Genomic DNA, 17,623 nt, shown 5'->3' on the forward strand with positions numbered 1-17,623 from the left:
CACATAAAGGTCCCACTCCATCCTACCATCACTATTACAACTGGGCATCTGTGTCCCCCATTTCCCTGCTTTTTGGGTGTTAGACCAGTGTAAGTCTGGCTTTCTGAAACTGCTTTTCCCTTTAAAAACTCTATGTTTATTTTTCACTTGCTTTTTTATTTATATTAATGCAAATTGTGATTAAGGAATCAGAAACCTGTAATAATTTTAGTAGAGTTTTTGTTTGATTTTTATTTGCTTGTTTATGTTTACTTTTATTGTTTTAGTTTTTCTGCTGTCTCACTCTTAAGCAAGCTCTTAACACCACCTTCAGTTTGCTCTCCTAGGACAGCACTAAAGAATTTTCTTTTCACAGTGTAGTATTTACTGCTATAGTTCTGAAATTCTTATTTCAAAAATCAAAAGCATTGTTGCAAGAAAACTGGACTTTAAATTCCTTCTTTTGCTGGCACCACTTGTTAGGTCAGATTATTAAACATAACTGACGTGTGTGAAAGAAACGTGGAGAAAGTCCCAGAGTATCTTATGATCAGGTATTTATAGTGAGCTATTAATGGACATGGGCTCTGCAGAGGTTGTTTGCAATCCTGAAAATGTCACTTTCAACTTAATAATCACTTCTTCAAAGGCTGAGGTCTTCCCTCTTTCAGGTGAGGAAACCCAGTGTATTTTCTCAGTTCATAGGAAAATTGGTAGTATCTTTAGGAAAAAAAGTCATCTAGATTTAAGATGTTTATGTACTCACTGAGCCATAGTATAATCAATTACTAACAGTTTCTTGCTGTATATGTTGCTAATATATTTCTTTTTTGCTACATGTGCAATTACAGAGCAAGGCCTTGTAATCACATTAGGTGGATCAGGTAACAAATTAAATGACGCAGGTTTGCTGTGAATTACTGCTGCCCAACTTTAAGATGTTTCTAGAATTATTCCAAGCTTTGTAGTTGGCATGTTGACAACTTCCTTAAATTTCCTGTGCTCATTCGTTTTGCCACGGTATTTATTTGCTTCCAGTTTTACTTTTTTTTTTTTTTACCTTGCCCTGTAGTTTTGTTTTGTTTTGTTTTTTCAGGCCAACTCTTTTGAAAGACAGAAGTGGAAGCTTTGATGAGGTAAAACAGATGAGAGGTTTGAGCCTAACAGAACATCTGAGATCGTGAGTATGCCAAGAACAGCATGACTGCTTAAGCATATAATAGCATAGTCATTTATTTAACTGCTTTTCATTTCTCTTTACACTGACACAGTGATTGCTATTTCTATTACTCCAGATCTAACCTGAAGATTTAACATCTGCTTCTAATTAAAAAGCAGTGTTTCTCTACAAAAGTGATCCATGTTGTGCTGATTTGCAATGAATACTTCTGTGTATATGATTGGTGATTCTGATGAGGAAATCCCTACCCAACGAGCTATTCAGGAAAGCTTACAAGATAGGTATAAAATTGAAACAAGTGGCAGTGCAACAGAGATTGAAAGGTAATAAGTTATTCTTTCTATTTGGGGTGTTTTCTGGTCATTATTGTAAGCATTTAGTAGACCTTATTTTCCTTTGTAACTACATGTGTTGTATTGTGCTGACCTTGTCTCATGGATACTGGAAAGCACTGGTACCCTGAAAAGTGTACCTGTTTCCTTGAAAACATGGGATGTATGAAACTTTCAGATGATGTTTTACATCAATATTTAATTAGTATAAGGCTTTATGAAAAAGATAAGTAGGTGATGTAAAATTAGACTGGTATGGGACCTTCCCCTCATTTTAGCATTTAATTGTTGGCTTTTGTGTGAAAAATTCAGTATTTATTGTGTCAGGAAAAGACCAACAAAAAAAGTGTTTCAATGTGTTAAACCCTCACCAAACCAATGTAACTTAGAGAAATCTAACATGTCTTGTAAATCTGAGTATTTAAACTAAGGTATAATTATATCCTGAACTTCACATGAATTTTCACTTCTCATTTTATTCTTGTCCTGTTTATGCAGTTTCCAGTATACTGCAAGCAAAGAACATGGGCAGATCATTGCAGCAATTCGGACAGTTAAGTACAAATACACCACTCTAAGCCTATATCCCAGGAATGGCTGAGCAATGCCTACATTTTATTTGATCACCTGATTTAAGGGCAGTTTTTCTTTATATAGTCTTGGGAGGAGCATGGAAACTAAAAACAAGACATCCAAAAGCTAACTTATTAGATAGGATCATGGAAGTGGGATGGGTTCAAGTGTTACCCCCTTCAGAAATTCCAGTGCTTTGTCTCCTGAAATTAGGGGAAAACTCCAGGCCTTTCTTTTAAAATGAGCAAGATACACTGGTGGGATAAATGGCACTCAATGTATTAGTTGCCTGAATTTTGTCTTGTGATGAGTAATGGGATATGTGTCTGTGTTAAAATATAACAGGCCAAGAGGAGGCCTTGAAGAAATTGGTGAGGCACAGTTCTGCTTTTGAAGAAGCAGATCAGCAAGGCTGGCTTCCTGTGCATGAAGCTGCAGCACAGCTAAATAAGAACATCCTTGAAATAACTTTACAAGGTACAACGTCCTTCTAGTTTTCCACCAAAAAGTTCTACAAAGCAAAGTTTGATGAATCATTCAACTTCAAATGTGTTCTGCTTTTCTGTATTTCAGCCTCCCGTGACATTGCGTGGGAACAGACCACTCTCAAAGGGGAAACACCTCTTTTGGTGGCAGTAAGAAACTGTTTTGTGGACAATGTCCACTTTCTCCTGCTCAATGGCTGCAATCCCAATGTTAAAAATGAAGAGGGAGATTCTCCTTTAGTTATAGGTGAATACTGTTTTTAGGGGTGGAGAGGTGAGGGAATGAGGTGAGAATATAGTTACACATTTTAGGCTTCAGTGCGACATATTTGACTTCAATGCCTAAAATATTTTGCTATAAGGAGAAAAAAATTGTTAATCTAAGCACTGAATGTGTCTGTCCCTGTCTGTTTTTCTCACATGATAATTAGCTTTCTCCATGAAGTGCAGAGTGTCATCCTCTGTTTTGCTTGGCATCATTTCTGCAGTGACGCCAGGTAACAAGTCCTTCTGCTTCTTCATGCTATCACTGCTCTTCATGTCTGCAGGCATAAAACATTGATATTCTCTGTCCACATGGTATCTCCTTGATTGCATCAGCCTCCCTTTCTCCAAAACCCGTGGTAATTGGCTTTAATTTTCAAAAATTGTAGCCAACCAGCCTCATGTATCTGCAGTATGTAGAGTGCAAAGTCTCTAAACAGTCCCTATTTAGACATTGCTGGCATTAGTCCAAAGCTGACAAGTGAAGGAGACAGGCTGACATTCTCTGTTTGCTTCTCTTTAATATTTTGTAATTTAGGAATAAGACCCCATACCTAGTATAGTCCTAGTATAGTCTCATACCCACACTCTTTGTGTGAATGCCACTTTAATTTGATCATGCACAAGAACTGTAATTCTTGATTTGTCAAAGAACCATATTTTCCCCAAATGTTTTCCAGAAGTGTTCTGTGTTCATTTCTTCTGCTTCCCTCAGTCTGGGTTATGATGCCTTCATTCTTACTGAATCTAACTGAAAAAAGTAAAGTGTGTTCTCATTGTCTGAATTCTAAAGGAACACTCTAAGTTTCTTGGATGATCCCATACATTTTTCTGTATTGGAAGGGTGTTTTCTTTTTCAAAACTATTGTTAAAGGAGGAGAAAAAAGCCTACCAATCATCTGTAGGACCCTCAGTCCATCCTTGTGAAATGGCTGCAGCTTCAAGTCAGGGCCATCTGCTTAAAAAAAATGTAGGGAACTCCTAGATACTTTTGAAGTGCACGACGTTAAAATGCACCATCCCCCAAGAAGGGGATGCATGGGATTTATCTAAAGCAGCTGTGCAGGTTACAGATAATGGGACATCACAGTTTCTATCACAGAATGCTGTCACTGGTGTTCAAGCAGCTGTGGCACGTGAAGCTGCTCAGCCTAATCTGTCCTGCTGAAGGACATTCTCTATCCTGCACAGCCTGGAAGATCAAAGGGAGAAGGAGGGAAGGGTATTGCCTAATCATTCCACTCACTGGAGCTAATGCAAATTTCTCTTTTAAGATCCTCACTGACTTAAGAGTTCAGGCTTATTAAGCTAAGGCAGCATATGAAACAGTCAGTATGAGCTTTGTTTCACATTATGGTGACTCTTATGGAGATTAAACAGAGTCTGGTGGCAGCTCCTGAGCACCAAGGCCCTGGATGTGGTCTCCATCTAGTGGCAAGGAGAGCTTTGTTCCATTACCAAATGCAGCAGAGAAAAAATGTACAGAGAGAAAAAGAGATTCCCGTGAAATTATTCATTTGTATACTTAGTGCTGTCCTGGAAGCAAAGAAGAGACTTGTTGATGAGTTAAACCCTTCAGTGTAGGGTGGCATTTCTCCTTGTATAAATAGCACTGCCAGGAACAGCTTTCCTGGGCTGCCATGTAACAGCAACCATTGTGCACAGAATAGCAGTGAACAGCATCCTGTCTGATTCCTTGCTTGTTGTCCTACAGCAATTAAACTTGATTCCTATGACATTGCCTCCTTGTTGCTACGATCTGGTGCCAGAGTGAATTTGCGCTGTGTCCATGAGAGAACTGCTCTGCATGAGGCAGCCAGACTGGGCAGGAAGGCTCTGGTGCAGCTTCTCCTGGATTCTGGAGCAGATCCTGACCCCCGCAGTGGATATGGGCTCACACCCCTTGCCCTGGCTGCACAGATGGGACATACAGAAATTATGGAGCTCTTACTGCAAAAAGGTGAGACTTTATTATATAGGAGCTCATAGGAAGAGAAGGCTTCAGATACCCCTTCAAAAACAGCAGCAGAAGTAACTCACCTGACTAGAGAAAATTAAATGCTATCTGCTCTGAGGGTTGTTGTGATGTAGTGAAGGCCTGATAAATATCAATTTGTATAATATTAAAATATTAATATGTAAATATTTTAGTGAGCACTTGTAATTTTTTACAAGTGCTTGAGTAATGTTTTCTAAATGCACTATCATTTTCTCATGTAGACAGGTCACCTTAGGGCATGCCTGAGAAGACTTTTTTGTGGGGAATTTTACATGATGGTTCAGCAGCCCTGGAACTGGATTGCATGAACTGTTTGCATACTGGGTTCTGTCACGTTTACAGTTACACCTGTCTGGTTTTTGTAAAGTAAAAGAATTGAAATGTATTGTATGTAAGCCAAAAGCAATTGTTTTGATGAATAAGAACCAAACTCTTTGCTGGCCCAGTCCTAGGAGCAATTCTGACTGGATTCAAAGCAATTTGGACCTTCTTGTTCCCAGGATTACATAAACATATCTAAAATCAAGGATCCAACATGAAGGTTTATGCTCGCAGTGGTTCTATTGGTGAAGAATAGAATTCAAAATACCATATCACTGTGGGGTTGGACATATTAATTGCAGATGGATATTTACAGTGACTACTGTGAAAATCCTTGCTGCTTCTTCCCAGGTGCAGATGTTCTTTCACAGGCAATGTGTTGCAGGGGGGGTGGTCCTGGGAGCAGGGGAATCCAGCCAGAGTCTCGATACAAACACCAATACAATTTGAGCATTGTGCTCCCGTTTTATTGTTCCGTTACACCAAGTTATACTTTTTCCAAAGTTCACGCCCCTTTCCCATGAGAAAGCCTCTAAGCAGCGGGGGAGCTGACCAGTGTATACCTTTTCCCAAGGCTGTTCAAGGCTGCCTGCTAGCAGGTGCCTTGCAAGCCTGTTTTCAGCCTGAGGCCCCGTCAGGGGTACTTCTGCAACAGCCCTGGGATGCCCAAGCTGTCCTGGGGTATCCTATATTCCACAAGGAATCCCTCTACAGCAATGGATTGTGCTTCTGTATTACAGGGGGGGTTACTGTAACACGACGTATAAACAAGACACCCGTGGAAAAGAAATATATATGGACTGATTCTTGATAGATGTTTCAGAGAGATGTTTATTTCTCCAGCCACATGGCCGGGGCTCTGCCGAGGAGCTCCTACAGTCACGGGACCCGAGGGTCCTTGCCCGCACAGGGGAACACGAAACAACCAATGGGGGAACAAGGCTGACCAGGGGCAGGGAAACCTCGTGCCTCCCCCCAGGGCACCTCTCCCAGGACCACATGGCGGGGGGAAGGGACCCCAGTGGCCACTCTGACATCAGCAACGTGCACCCAAAATAGGGGCAGCGATGGCCTCAGTCCCACGCCACCCATTTGAGGCTGCCCAATTGGGAACCGAGGTTCTGAGATGGGTCCGAGCCTTTGGTCAGAGCCCAACCAGGGCAGGGGCTCCTGCAGCAAGTGCAGGGTCAAATGCCAGGCCCTGGGGCAGCCATCGAGGGTGGCACTGTTGGCAGAAAGGGGCTGTTCACGCAGTGCCACTCCAGGGCTCCTGGCCCTGGCAGTCGGCTGCCCAACTTTTTACACTGACTCCGAGGGAAACCCAGAGAATTCAGTGGGAGTTTTCTGTGTGCATCTGACTGGGAGAGCTTGAAACAGTCCTCCACTCAGAAGTCAAATGCAGGAGGGATGCTTTTCCCACATGAAAGGCACTTTTGCCAGTTTGGTCCATGCTTTCCTACTAGCAAATAAATATATTGTAAAAAACAACTGGAAGAGAAGCACAAACCATTCTTTTGGCCTTTTCTCATTCATGTCTTTGCAAACATGCTCCTGGAAAATCCAGATCAATGGCTTCTAGAACAATCAGCGAGACCCCTGGAAAGCAAGGGGTGAGGAGCAGGGACACCCTGCGCCTGCCTGATGCCGGGGCAGCAGGAGTTCATCAGTTTTCCTGTCTCCATGGGAGAGGCACCTTGGGAGGACAAGGATGCCTTCACTGAACTAGGAGGGAGGCACAGCTGGTGCAATGCCAGGGAGTGCCTTTATCCAGGAGGCAGGGAGGAGGCAGCGGAGGAGGGCCAAGTTGGGAAGTGGCACCCAGAGCTCTGTAGTGATCCCGTGTCTCGGCAAGGGCTGGAAGCAGAAGGAGCCAGAAGAGCTCAGCCGGACAATCCCGGGCTCTGACACTTTGTCCTCAGCGCCATGAACCTCCTTCTTCCCCAGGCCCTGGGATCTGCTCCTGTGCTGCTCCTGCGCTGCTGAGGTCACTCACAGGCGCTGCTCCGGCCTGAGAAACAGCACAGCCAGCTGGGAGTGTGACAGCTGTGCTGGTCTGGGCACGGGTATGAGGCAAAGCACCCGGGTGTCCCTGGGCTGGGGGCAGTGCCCAGGCTGGGCTTGGCAGAGCCCGTCCGCTCCTGGAGGGCTGAGGGCACCGCTCTGGCCTGGCCTGGCCTGGCCCTGGCTTGGGGGGCCCTTGACCTTCCTGCTTTCCCTTGGAGCCCCCAGGGATGAGCCAGAGCTCAGTGGCCCCAGCCTGACCAGCCAGTCAGGACTGGAGCCTTCCCGTGCCTCCCCAGAAGCCGAGGCCATCAGCCCCAGCTCACAAACACTGCCTAACAGGGTTTGCCCAGAGTTTTTCCTATTAGATCTTGGAAAGGATTTTCAAAGTAACACTGTTTGGCAGCTTCTTCAAGGAAGAAACATGACACACTTCTCATCAGAAAAAAATGTTTATTGCTTTACTTTCACTTTTTTTCTTTTGGCGTCCTTATGCTTCCTTCGGCATTCCAGAAAATAGCGAAAATCTAACGTCTTATTAGGAGAAGTCTCTGAATCCACTCCTAGGAGAAGTCTCTAAATTCACTGTTTCTCTTGAACACTTTCTTTACATGCAGTTAAGTAGCTGGTCCTGTAACATACAGAGATTTAGTGGTTTACCTGAGTGACATCACAACCAGTATACTAAACCACTTTTGTTCTCTGGTAATTACAAAGTTTCAGGCTCTTGTCCAAGTCCTGAATTAATTTCTCGTGCAGATTCATAGCCGTGTTCCCTCCTCATGCTCAGCTTTCAGCCACAGTTACCAGGGAACAAACGTTACCTACTCACCTCAAGCAACAATCTACGTCTGTCTTCCCAACCGTCTTTCTCTTCACTGGGCTCTGTTGATCTACAAAATAACTTTGGGCCCTCTGCACAAAACAAAGAGCCAATTATAAGGGTTAGGCACTTCTGATTATGCTGCTGCTTGGAACACTCACGAGCAACACAGCAATAAAGTCAGCAGCCCTATTCTTCGCGTCCTTCCTATTCTCTTCCCCCCACCACCACACGTGGGCTCCAACAGAAATGGTCTGTGTTACAGCCTCGTGTACTGTTGGGGTCCCTCCCCCGCCGTGTAGCCCTGGGAGAGGGGCCCTGAGGGCACAGACACGGGGCTTCCCTGCCCCTGCTCAGCCTCGTTCCCATTGGTTGGTTTGTGTTCCCTGTGCGGGCAGAAGGACCCTTGGTCCCATGACTGGAGCAGTTCCTGGGCAGAGCTCCGGCCATGCGGCTGGAGAAATAAACATCTCTCTGAAACAGCTATCAAGAATCTGTCTGTCTATATATATTTCCTTTCCACGGGACTCCTGGTTTGATATATGCGTGTTGCAGGATCACCACTGCAACAAATGGTGGAGATTTGAGAGCAGAACGATCCCCGATCCCTAAGCGACTGATTTGTGTGAGTAAACCCTGGAAACTTTGGATTCCTCTTCTTGGTTTTGCTTTGCTATTCCATATCTAAACTATGGAGGAACCGTGGGAAGACTCTTGGCTCTCAGAGCCGCATATGGACATTTATCTTAAACTTAAAATGATTCTTGAACAACGATTTGTAAATTTTAGCTTGATTCAAGCTCAAAAAGAACTGAAACACTTCCTGGCATGGTTGTTTAAGAACTTTTTCTATGTTTCTTGGGATTTAATTCTTACGAAGGGCTTTTGGAAAACTGTTTGGACACAGTTAATACTGGAGTCAAAATATATGCCGATGGAAGAATATTTTCGTGAATATTATTTAATTACCGAGACTGTTGAGCAATGTCAGCTGTGTCCTGGTGAAGGGAAGCGTGGCGCAGGGACCGTGCGGCCCAGGCCACGTGCACCGAGCGCTCTGAGAGCAGCAGCGAGGCAGTTCCCGCGCGCGGGCGGAGCCACGCGAGCCGCAGTGTCGGTGGCGGAGCGAGGCGCGGCGGGACCCGGCGGTGCCCGAATGGCCCCGTGCAGCGCGTGGTGGAGTGAGCCCCGGGAACGCCCAACCGAGAGGGGTGGCACGCGGGCGGCGGCTGGCGGCGATGGCGGTGGAACGGAGCCGCGCCCAGCCGAGACGCGCGCTGGAGCAGGGCGCGGGGGAGTCATCGCTCGGGGGCCCGGCCGAGACGTGGGTGCAGCGCCCGGCAGCGGCAGCGAAGCTGCGACCAGAGGAGGCGACGCACGGAGAACTGAGCGGCGCGGCCCGGCCCGGCCCGCACAGCCCCGAACGCGACCCCGGGAAGAGCGCGCAGGCACGAGCAGCTCCGACAGTTCCAACACGGGAGCGACCGAAAGAGACAGCAAAGACGCAGCGAGACAGAAAACAGCAGCCACTCGGAAAAAGGAAAAGATCATAGCAACTAAGACCTTAGGGATAGTAAAATGGTATAATGTTAAGCAAAATTATGGTTTTATAACAAGGTGTGACAACCAGCAAGACATATTCGTGCATAGAACTGCTATTAAAAAGAATAACCCTGAAAAATGCATCCCAAGCTTGGGAGATGGAGAGGTGGTGGAATTTAATATTGTACTAGGGAGAAAAGGGTTACAAGCATCGCAGGTCACTGGGCCTGATGGTGTTCCTGTAAAAGGCAGTATATATGCAAAAAACCGTAGTCATGTTAGACAGTATCTCCATTGTAAGCCCCCCCTACAGTTTCCCTTTCCTAATCCCACCTTTCCCTTTTACCCTATGTCCTGTTACCCCCAGTGTATTCCCAATCCGTTTTTTCATCCATGGTTTCCCTCACAAAACCATGCTTTTGCCAATTGTTTCCCCAAAAATCCCTTTCCAATGCCGAGTGGGGGATGAAAAGGGGGAGGGAAGAAGTTAAACCCTCTCCTGCCTCAGTCTCCCCACAAAGCATGCTCAGAGTTCTGTCTCCCTTCTGTCAGCCCTAAGATGTTCCACAGAATCTGTTTGGACATTTAAAGGCTCAGGAGGGTGGCTTGTTTTGTTTTGAAACTGTTCTTGTTATGTTTATCCAGTTGTTTTCATTCTCCTTTTATTAAAATAAAACGGGTGAGGTGTTGGGGTCCCTCCCCTGCCGTGTAGCCCTGGGAGAGGGGCCCTGAGGGCACAGACACGGGGCTTCCCTGCCCCTGCTCAGCCTCGTTCCCATTGGTTGGTTTGTGTTCCCTGTGCGGGCAGAAGGACCCTTGGTCCCATGACTGGAGCAGTTCCTGGGCAGAGCTCCGGCCATGCGGCTGGAGAAATAAACATCTCTCTGAAACAGCTATCAAGAATCTGTCTGTCTATATATATTTCCTTTTCACGGGACTCCTGGTTTGATATATGCATGTTGCAGTATCCCCACTGCAACAGTGTACTACGAAAAATGAAAGGCAGCAGCAGTTCTCCTGAACGTGCTGAAATCTAGATTGCAGTGAAATAGCAGCTGTTCCAGTAAAAGCTCAACACCGGGAGCCTACATCTCCCCGCAAAACTGATGGCTGCGGACGACTGAGATCTCCATTTTAACACGCGCTGTAAATCAGACAGGCTGGAAGCACGCGGGACAGTAACTGTATGAACACATCAGTACATTGCATCAGAGTTACCTAGTAAGTCTCAAGAAACAAACATCCTTTAAGCCTGTCCTAATGCTATATTCTATCAAATGTAACAAGCCATCCTTTTGGTGGCCTGTGGAATGTTTTAGGGCTGTGTATGTTTTCTTTTGTTGTTGTTTTCTTTGTTTTTAAATACAAAATTTCACTGGATTCAGAAGAGAAAAACCAAGATTCACGAGGGCAAAGAACCACACAGGCTGCGTATGTGGCTGATAAGAATACTCAACATTCTTAACGATGACAGCAGAAAGACAGGAAAAAGTTAAAGATGATATACATGCCTGAAAGGAGGGTCCGAAATGTCTAGGCAACTTGTCCAGTGACTATTGTTTTGGTAAGCTCCAGAAGTCCAGACACTTATTAAGCAATTATCTGGAAGAAAAGAAAGCCAGACAGCTGCTCAGCCTTTATTTTGCCAGGACTTCCTCGCGGGCTTCTACCACAGCCTAGACCCCGAGTAAGGATGGCAAATGTTGACTACAAAACATTCGTAAGCGGGCGGCATTTTTTCCTCACTGAATTTCAGTAAGAGTTTAAAAGGAAAAAAATACAAAAGGGGTGAATAAGTTCTGTTGTACCTCTTGGGCGTTCATCATCTTTGGAGAAGAAGAAAACTCTAGCACTTTCCGTGTGGGGTAAAGAAAGAAACCTAGACAAGTACAAAGGGATTTTAGCATCCTAAAAGGCACTATCAAATTCCATGAACGCGAGTTAAAGCTGTAGCGCTTCAGAGAAATGGTCAACCTTGAAGAGCTTTACTTCGCAGTAACTAAATACAGCCTTCTATCAAAACCCCCGCTTTTTAAAAGAAAACTGACTGTGTCTTTGGCTTTTGGCCAAACTCCGTTTGGTTGTGGTCAAACCAAAACGACCCAGTTAATTTCTTGTGCTCCACTTCTCTCTTTTCATATTCAACTTCACACCAAATGGGCTGCTGGGAGTTTTGACTCTGTGCAGCACAAAAGGTTTTCCAGGGTGACTTTCACCGCTCAGAGGTGTGCAATGTCCGTTTCCCGTTTCCTGAGTGCTGCTCTTAATATGCCCACAGCATCCAACTACTGCAACCAAGGAGACAACAAATACAAATGGAACTTGCATTTCTTGGTCCTTTTCAATTTCTGATGTCTCGGGCTCATCATCACCCTCGGAACTGCTGTCTTGGAAACGTGGATCCTCTTGCCATGTGGCTTTTACCGGTTTTATTGGTCCAAGTATGTAAGGCTCTGCAATAACAGCACCAAAAAAGAAAGCAAGCTGGAATAACTGGGTTATTCCTCTACTTGCAAGGAGAAATTCCCCCTTTCAAGTGAAATACTTCTCTTGGAGAAGGCAGATTTGAGGAGGACAGAATCTTCTCCCCTCAGATTTTCTGAGCTAAATCTCTGCTCCAGTATTTTCCACGTTGTTCTGGGGATCCCCTACGTACTCTTAAACCCCTATGGCTGCATTCAGAAGACACTACCTACCTTCTGAATTCAGCAGAAGTGGGGGGGGGGGGGGGGGGCGGGGGGCCTTGTTGCCTTGTGTTGTTGCATTGGGGTTTTTAATCTTTTGGACAGCTTCACACAGTTTCTTTTCTTTCCTACATGACTGTGGCTTGATTTAATATTGTTTCATCTTAATTTCATAAGGCCTCATTTTATCTGAGGTTAGGACTCGCCAATGATCATGTGTCATTCAGTTTCCATTTTCTAAAGGTCCAAGAACAGAATTCAGTAACTCATAAAATGTTCTTGAATCTTGGGGTCAGCTCCAGGGTTTTGCTCTTCACTCTACATTAACACACATTTTCTTTGAAATCTTGTCGGGTTCTGTGAAACTTGCCATGACTGGTGTGTCCCCTTTTTCCCTGTTTGAGAAATTTAGGGGATGACAACAAGCTTTTTCACCACTCTGCAAAGACCCCACTGCCTTCTCAAAGCACACCTTTCAAAACTCCTGAGATGCAAGCACGAGTTACCTCTCGTTAATCTACCACAAGCCTGGCAAGTAGAAATGAAGATCAAAATGCTTCTGCCTAATTACTGGCTTCTGCCGCTGAAAATCCCCCGGATCCTGACCCTCTTTACACCGTATTGCTCTGCAGTGCCTGCCGTAAGCTCTTCCTAGAAACGGCACCCTTAGAAGGGTTCTGCTATTACCTTCGTTCATGCCCGACTCCTGTGTGTCTCCAAAGAAGGAAAAGTGAAAGCGCTCGACTCCTGAGCTACGTCGTTCGCAGGCAAAGGTCCCAGATGGTCAGCTGGGGCAGAGTCCTGCGCATCCTCTTTGTCCCAGAGTATGTCCTCAGTTTTTTCTGGTTTGTTCTTTGAAAGTCCAAACAAGTCTTTAAAATCAGCAGCAATAGTCCTCCGTTTTTTCTGGTTTGTTCTTTGAAAGTCCAAACAAGTCTCTTAAATCAGCAGCAATATCGCGATCGATGTCTTCAGACACTTGAGGCAATGTCTCACTCTCTTCTTTCTTCTTCCTTTTGGCTTTCCTGAAATCAGATTGTTCAAGGATAGCAACACAGCACATGTCCTTTTCAAAGACAGCTTCCCTAAGAGCCTCCTTGCTCTTGGTGTCTCCCTAAATGTATCCAAACCCATTAAGGAGTGGTTCCCTATCAAGGGGAAGCAGTGGGGAAACATCTGAGGTTTGAGTCTAAAGGCAGGAACAAGTGTCCATTTTTAATTAGCCACACCCTTAAGTGACTGCTCACTTAATACGTGGTAACATAGAAATCCAGGTATTTAGCACAGATTTCTTTCCTGCCAATAGCAATGTCAAGAGCTAATACGCTTTTCTCAGAGACCTGCAAATCTCAAGGTCCCTGTATTGACCTTCCTCACCTTCACTTTTGGCAGAGAACAGGAGGACTAGAAAGAAAAGATGACACTACATGCTGCTTTTCGAGGTCTGAGTTGAGGCGCGACGTCGCTGGCGGGAGCGGTTGCTCCTGGTGGATGTCCCTGATGATGTCTCCCTCCGCCTGGGCCTCTCAGCACTTGCTGCTGTCCTGTGGCCCCCGTCACGGCGATTCCTCGACCGGACAGGTGGATTTGGGGCCGGACCTTGCTGGCGGGAGCGGCTGCGTCGGGGGGATGTCCCCGATGATGTCTCCCTACACCTGGGCCTCTCAGCACCTGGTCCTGTCCTGTGGCTCCTGTCTCGGCGACTCCTCGACCGGACAGGTGGATTTGGGGCCGGACCTTGTTGCCGAGAGCGGTTGCATCTGGGGGATGTCTCTGATGGTGTCCCCCTGCACCTGGGCCTCTCAGCCCTTGCTCCTGTCCTGTGGCTCCTGTCTCGGCGACTCCTCGACCGGACAGGTGGATTTGGGGCCGGACCTTGTTGCCGAGAGCGGTTGCATCTGGGGGATGTCTCTGATGGTGTCCCCCTGCACCTGGGCCTCTCAGCCCTTGCTCCTGTCCTGTGGCTCCTGTCTCGGCGACTCCTCGACCGGACAGGTGGATTTGGGGCCGGACCTTGCTGGCGAGAGCGGTTGCGTCGGGGGGATGCCTCTGATGGTGTCCCCCTGCGCCTGGGCCTCTCAGCACTTGGTCCTGTCCTGCGGCTCCTGTCTCGGCAACTCCTCGACCGGACAGGTGGATTTGGGGCCGGACCTTGTTGCCAAGAGCGGCTGCGTCTGGGGGATGTCTCTGATGGTGTCCCCCTGCACCTGGGCCTCTCAGCCCTTGCTCCTGTCCTGTGGTTTCTGTCTCGGCGACTCCTCGACCGGACAGTTCGATTCAGGGCCCAATGTTGCTGGCGAGAGCGGCTTTGCCTATGGTCAGGTCCAGGACTTTTAGGACGGCTGCCGTCCTCAGGGTCTGGGGAGCTGCTGTCTGATGACCCTGATGTTGCCTCACTTTCTGTGCCAGGGCTGCTGCTCTCCAGCGAGGAAGGTTCCAGCAATGGCTCCAGTGCTGCATGGGTGGTGCTGCTGCGTTTTCTGCTCTCTCGAGATGGAGATGGAGGAGACAGACCTGATGGCACCGGGCTGCCAGAGCTGTGGCTGATGGCCTCGGATTCTGCGGAGCCATGGGCCGGCTCCAGTCCTGACTGGCTGGTCGGGCTGGGGCCGTTGAACTCTGCCTCATGGCTGGAGGCTGAAAAGGGAAGCAGGAAGGTCAAGGGCCTGCCAGGCCAGGGCCAGGGCCAGGCCAGAGCGGTGCCCTCAGCCCTCCAGGAGCGGACGGGCTCTGCCAAGCCCAGCCTGGGCACTGATCCCAGCCCAGGGACACCCGGGTGCTTTGCCTCATACCCGTGCCCAGACCAGCACAGCTGTCACACTCCCAGCTGGCTGTGCCGTTTCTCAGGCCGGAGCAGCGCCGGTGGCTGCCCTCAGCAGCGCAGGAGGAGCACAGGAGCAGTTCCCAGGGCCTGGGAAAGCAAACAGGTTCATGGCACTGAAGGCAAAGTCTCCACAGCTCGGGATTGTCCGGCTGAGCTCTTCTGGTTCCTTCTCCTTTGAGCCCTTGCCGAGACGGGGTGCAGCTTCCCGACTTACCCCTCTTCCTCTGCCTCCTCCCTGCCTCCTGGATAATGGCACTCTCTGGCATTGCACCGGCTGTGCCTCTCTCCTAATTCAGCAAAGGAATCGTTGTCCTCCCATGTTGGCTGTCTGATGGAGAAAGGAAAAGCTGATTAGCTTGTGCTGCTCTGCCATCCTGGAGGTACAGGCTGTCCCTGCTCTTCCTCCAGTGCTTTTGCAAGTCGTGCGTGAAGCTGAAGCCCAGACTCACGGGACAAGGCAGGGCCAGGACTGCTGGGGCAGGCCCTGACACGGCACAGCGCCTGCCCCTTCCTGTGTTGTGAGCCAGGCAGAAGGACACCAACCTGAAGGGGACTCGGATCCCCATGATGAACATTCGGGGAAGAAATGCTCTAATGTCTCTGCAGAGGGGGCAGTGGAGGCATAAAAGACCAGCGCGCAAGGCCTGTCCCTGCAGGCCAAACAGCAGCAGTGTGAGTGAGGCCCTGGTGCTGCTGAGCACCTGCTGTGCCCCGGGGCTGCGGGAATGGCTCCTACCTGGATGCAGTCCCGGTGGAACCAGGCCCTTTTGCACGCTGGGCACACCATGGTGCCATAAGTCTCTCTATCGTCCACGGTCTCCATGCAGATGGGGCATTCGGTTTCCGGCTCCGGAGTCACCCCCAGCTCCAGATGTGGGCGGTGCTCAGGGCAGTAGGCGCTGGGGGAAAAGGAATGGGCAACGTGAGAAATGCTGGGTCCTTCTGCAGGGGTGACCAGAAGGGGAGAGGAGGTACCTGTACTGTGCAATATACTGTGTGACACAGGCACCATGCTTGGCACAGGGCAGGTGGAACCATCTGTCGCAGTCTTCCTGACAGCACATGATGGTGGCCCCAGTCTCCCCACAGACGCAGCAGTGCTGGAAAGAGCCAAGCAGCCCCATCAGCGGCAGCCTCAGGGCCTCGCCAGGCAGTCCCACGGCTCCGGGCAGGGCGCAGGACTGTGGCCGCTGCTGGGTCTCAGCCCACAGACCCGCCTGGAGGAAGAGGCTCCTGTGCCAGAGGCTCTGTGGAGCCGCTGGGAGCCAGACTTTTGTCCCACAGCTGGTGGGAAGGGAGGGCCGGCCTTTCTTTCGTGGGGTCTGGGCTAAGCTCTGGCAAACCTCGCCTGGCACAAATCTCCCTGCTCTTGTCAGGCTCTCACCTTCTGAGCCGCTCGGCTGACTGCAAGTTGGATATCGCGAGGGCGAAAGCCCATGAGTCCTGTCCGATCATCGTCTTTTTGAGAAAGGAGGCTGGCAAAATACTGCGGAAAAGGCGAGGAGCTGATGAGGAGAGAGTGGCAGGGGCTGCCCACTGCAGTGCTGGAGGAAGGCCCGGTGCAACTCACCAGGCAGAAGACGTGGGCACAGAGCCCGTGCTTCTCCCGTTTGTCGCCACAGATGTCCGGGTCAGCCTCTGCGCGGCGGCACAGCAGGCATGCTGCAGGGGACAGAGCCAATGGCACCGGGCACGAGCACCTCTGCGGGGCTCTTAGCCCGCAGCATCGGCCCCAAGGGCTGCTCTGGCCCTGCCTGCCTGGCTGATGGGCAGGCCTGGAGGCCTTGGGGAGCAGGGGACAGCGCGGGCACGGCCGTCCCAACAGCTGCCCCCGGCCCAGCTGGGCCCCCCCTTGGGGAGGAAGGAGGCTCTCAGCCCCAGCATGGCTGGGCAGCTCCTGCCTCCCCCTGCCTCCGCTCCGGGCCCCACGCTGGCTGCCCCGACAGCCCCTGCGCCAGGCTGCGGGAGGGCTGCTTTGCCCTCACCTGGCTCTCTGGCATCAGGGGCCTCCTGTTTCCTGTCTGCCATGGTTCTTGTCAGCAGTGAGTCCCTGTGCAGGAACACTGCGGTCTCCTCCAGGTGCTCGTCCTCTCTCTCTATGGGAGAAAGGAGAGTGTGGGGTGTTTGCAGAACAGGCCCAGAGCCACGAGGGCACTACTCCCTGGTGAGCCCTGCTCCTGTCCTCCTTTTCCTCCCGTCACAGCGTCGAGGAACACTGCTGTCTCCTCTGGATGTTCCTCCGCTGCCTCTGGGAAGGGAGAGGCAGGTGAGCCTGCAGCACAGGCCCAGAGCCCCGAGGTGTGGGGCCCCTCTGGCCCCTGGGCAGCCCCGTCCCTGTCCTGCCTTCTCCTCCCGTTGTCAGGCGGCACTGACACACGGCCTGAGCCCAGCGTTCCCTCTTGTGGCCTTGGTCGCACGGGTCACAATGGCCACTCTGACATCAGCAACGTGCACCCAAAATAGGGGCAGCGATGGCCTCAGTCCCACGCCACCCATTTGAGGCTGCCCAATTGGGAACCGAGGTTCTGAGATGGGTCCGAGCCTTTGGTCAGAGCCCAGCCAGGGCAGGGGCTCCTGCAGCAAGTGCAGGGTCAAATGCCAGGCCCTGGGGCAGCC

The 17,623-nt window shown here is 49.3% G+C and overlaps 3 protein-coding genes across 11 annotated transcripts; 1 reads left to right on the forward strand and 2 right to left on the reverse strand.

Annotated features, from left to right (window-relative positions):
- The first annotated feature begins 384 nt into the window (after positions 1-384).
- LOC125331495 (ankyrin repeat and SOCS box protein 14-like) lies at positions 385-13,651 on the forward strand. 4 transcript variants are annotated; one of them, XM_048315560.1, is made up of 8 exons: positions 385-650; positions 1,076-1,159; positions 1,275-1,482; positions 1,990-2,045; positions 2,410-2,541; positions 2,638-2,796; positions 4,528-4,773; positions 5,485-5,683. In XM_048315560.1, exons 3-8 carry the CDS (start codon positions 1,358-1,360, stop codon positions 5,655-5,657), a joined length of 891 nt encoding a protein of 296 aa, XP_048171517.1. In that variant the 5' UTR covers positions 385-650; positions 1,076-1,159; positions 1,275-1,357; the 3' UTR covers positions 5,658-5,683. The 4 variants fall into 4 exon arrangements, with proteins under 4 accessions (XP_048171517.1, XP_048171519.1, XP_048171518.1 ...); XM_048315562.1 differs by lacking the exons at positions 385-650; positions 5,485-5,683 and adding an exon at positions 13,576-13,651; XM_048315561.1 differs by lacking the exons at positions 385-650; positions 5,485-5,683 and adding an exon at positions 5,874-5,968.
- On the reverse strand, positions 7,571-12,951 carry LOC125331497 (nucleolar protein 8-like). 3 transcript variants are annotated; one of them, XR_007206088.1, is made up of 6 exons: positions 12,871-12,951; positions 11,826-11,952; positions 11,308-11,378; positions 11,011-11,101; positions 7,967-8,049; positions 7,571-7,765 (listed from the first exon to the last, which is right to left on the reverse strand). XR_007206088.1 is itself a non-coding variant. In XM_048315565.1 (5 exons), exons 1-5 carry the CDS (start codon positions 12,878-12,880, stop codon positions 8,028-8,030), a joined length of 321 nt encoding a protein of 106 aa, XP_048171522.1. In that variant the 5' UTR covers positions 12,881-12,951; the 3' UTR covers positions 7,571-8,027. The 3 variants fall into 3 exon arrangements, 2 of the variants coding, with proteins under 2 accessions (XP_048171522.1, XP_048171521.1); XM_048315565.1 differs by having other exon boundaries at positions 7,571-8,049; XM_048315564.1 differs by lacking the exons at positions 7,571-7,765; positions 7,967-8,049 and having other exon boundaries at positions 11,016-11,952.
- On the reverse strand, positions 13,015-15,832 carry LOC125331494 (serine/arginine repetitive matrix protein 2-like). Of its 4 annotated transcripts, XM_048315558.1 has the most exons (4): positions 15,744-15,816; positions 15,551-15,657; positions 14,976-15,335; positions 13,015-14,820 (listed from the first exon to the last, which is right to left on the reverse strand). In XM_048315558.1, the coding sequence occupies exons 3-4, from the start codon at positions 15,271-15,273 to the stop codon at positions 13,607-13,609; spliced, it is 1,512 nt and encodes a 503-aa protein (XP_048171515.1). In that variant the 5' UTR covers positions 15,274-15,335; positions 15,551-15,657; positions 15,744-15,816; the 3' UTR covers positions 13,015-13,606. The 4 variants fall into 4 exon arrangements, with proteins under 4 accessions (XP_048171515.1, XP_048171514.1, XP_048171516.1 ...); XM_048315557.1 differs by lacking the exon at positions 15,551-15,657 and having other exon boundaries at positions 15,744-15,832; XM_048315559.1 differs by lacking the exon at positions 15,744-15,816 and having other exon boundaries at positions 15,551-15,717.
- Between the last annotated feature and the right edge of the window lie 1,791 nt (positions 15,833-17,623).

The sequence above is a fragment of the Corvus hawaiiensis genome, chromosome 11 (assembly GCF_020740725.1).
Source record: "Corvus hawaiiensis isolate bCorHaw1 chromosome 11, bCorHaw1.pri.cur, whole genome shotgun sequence".
NCBI lineage: Eukaryota > Metazoa > Chordata > Aves > Passeriformes > Corvidae > Corvus > Corvus hawaiiensis.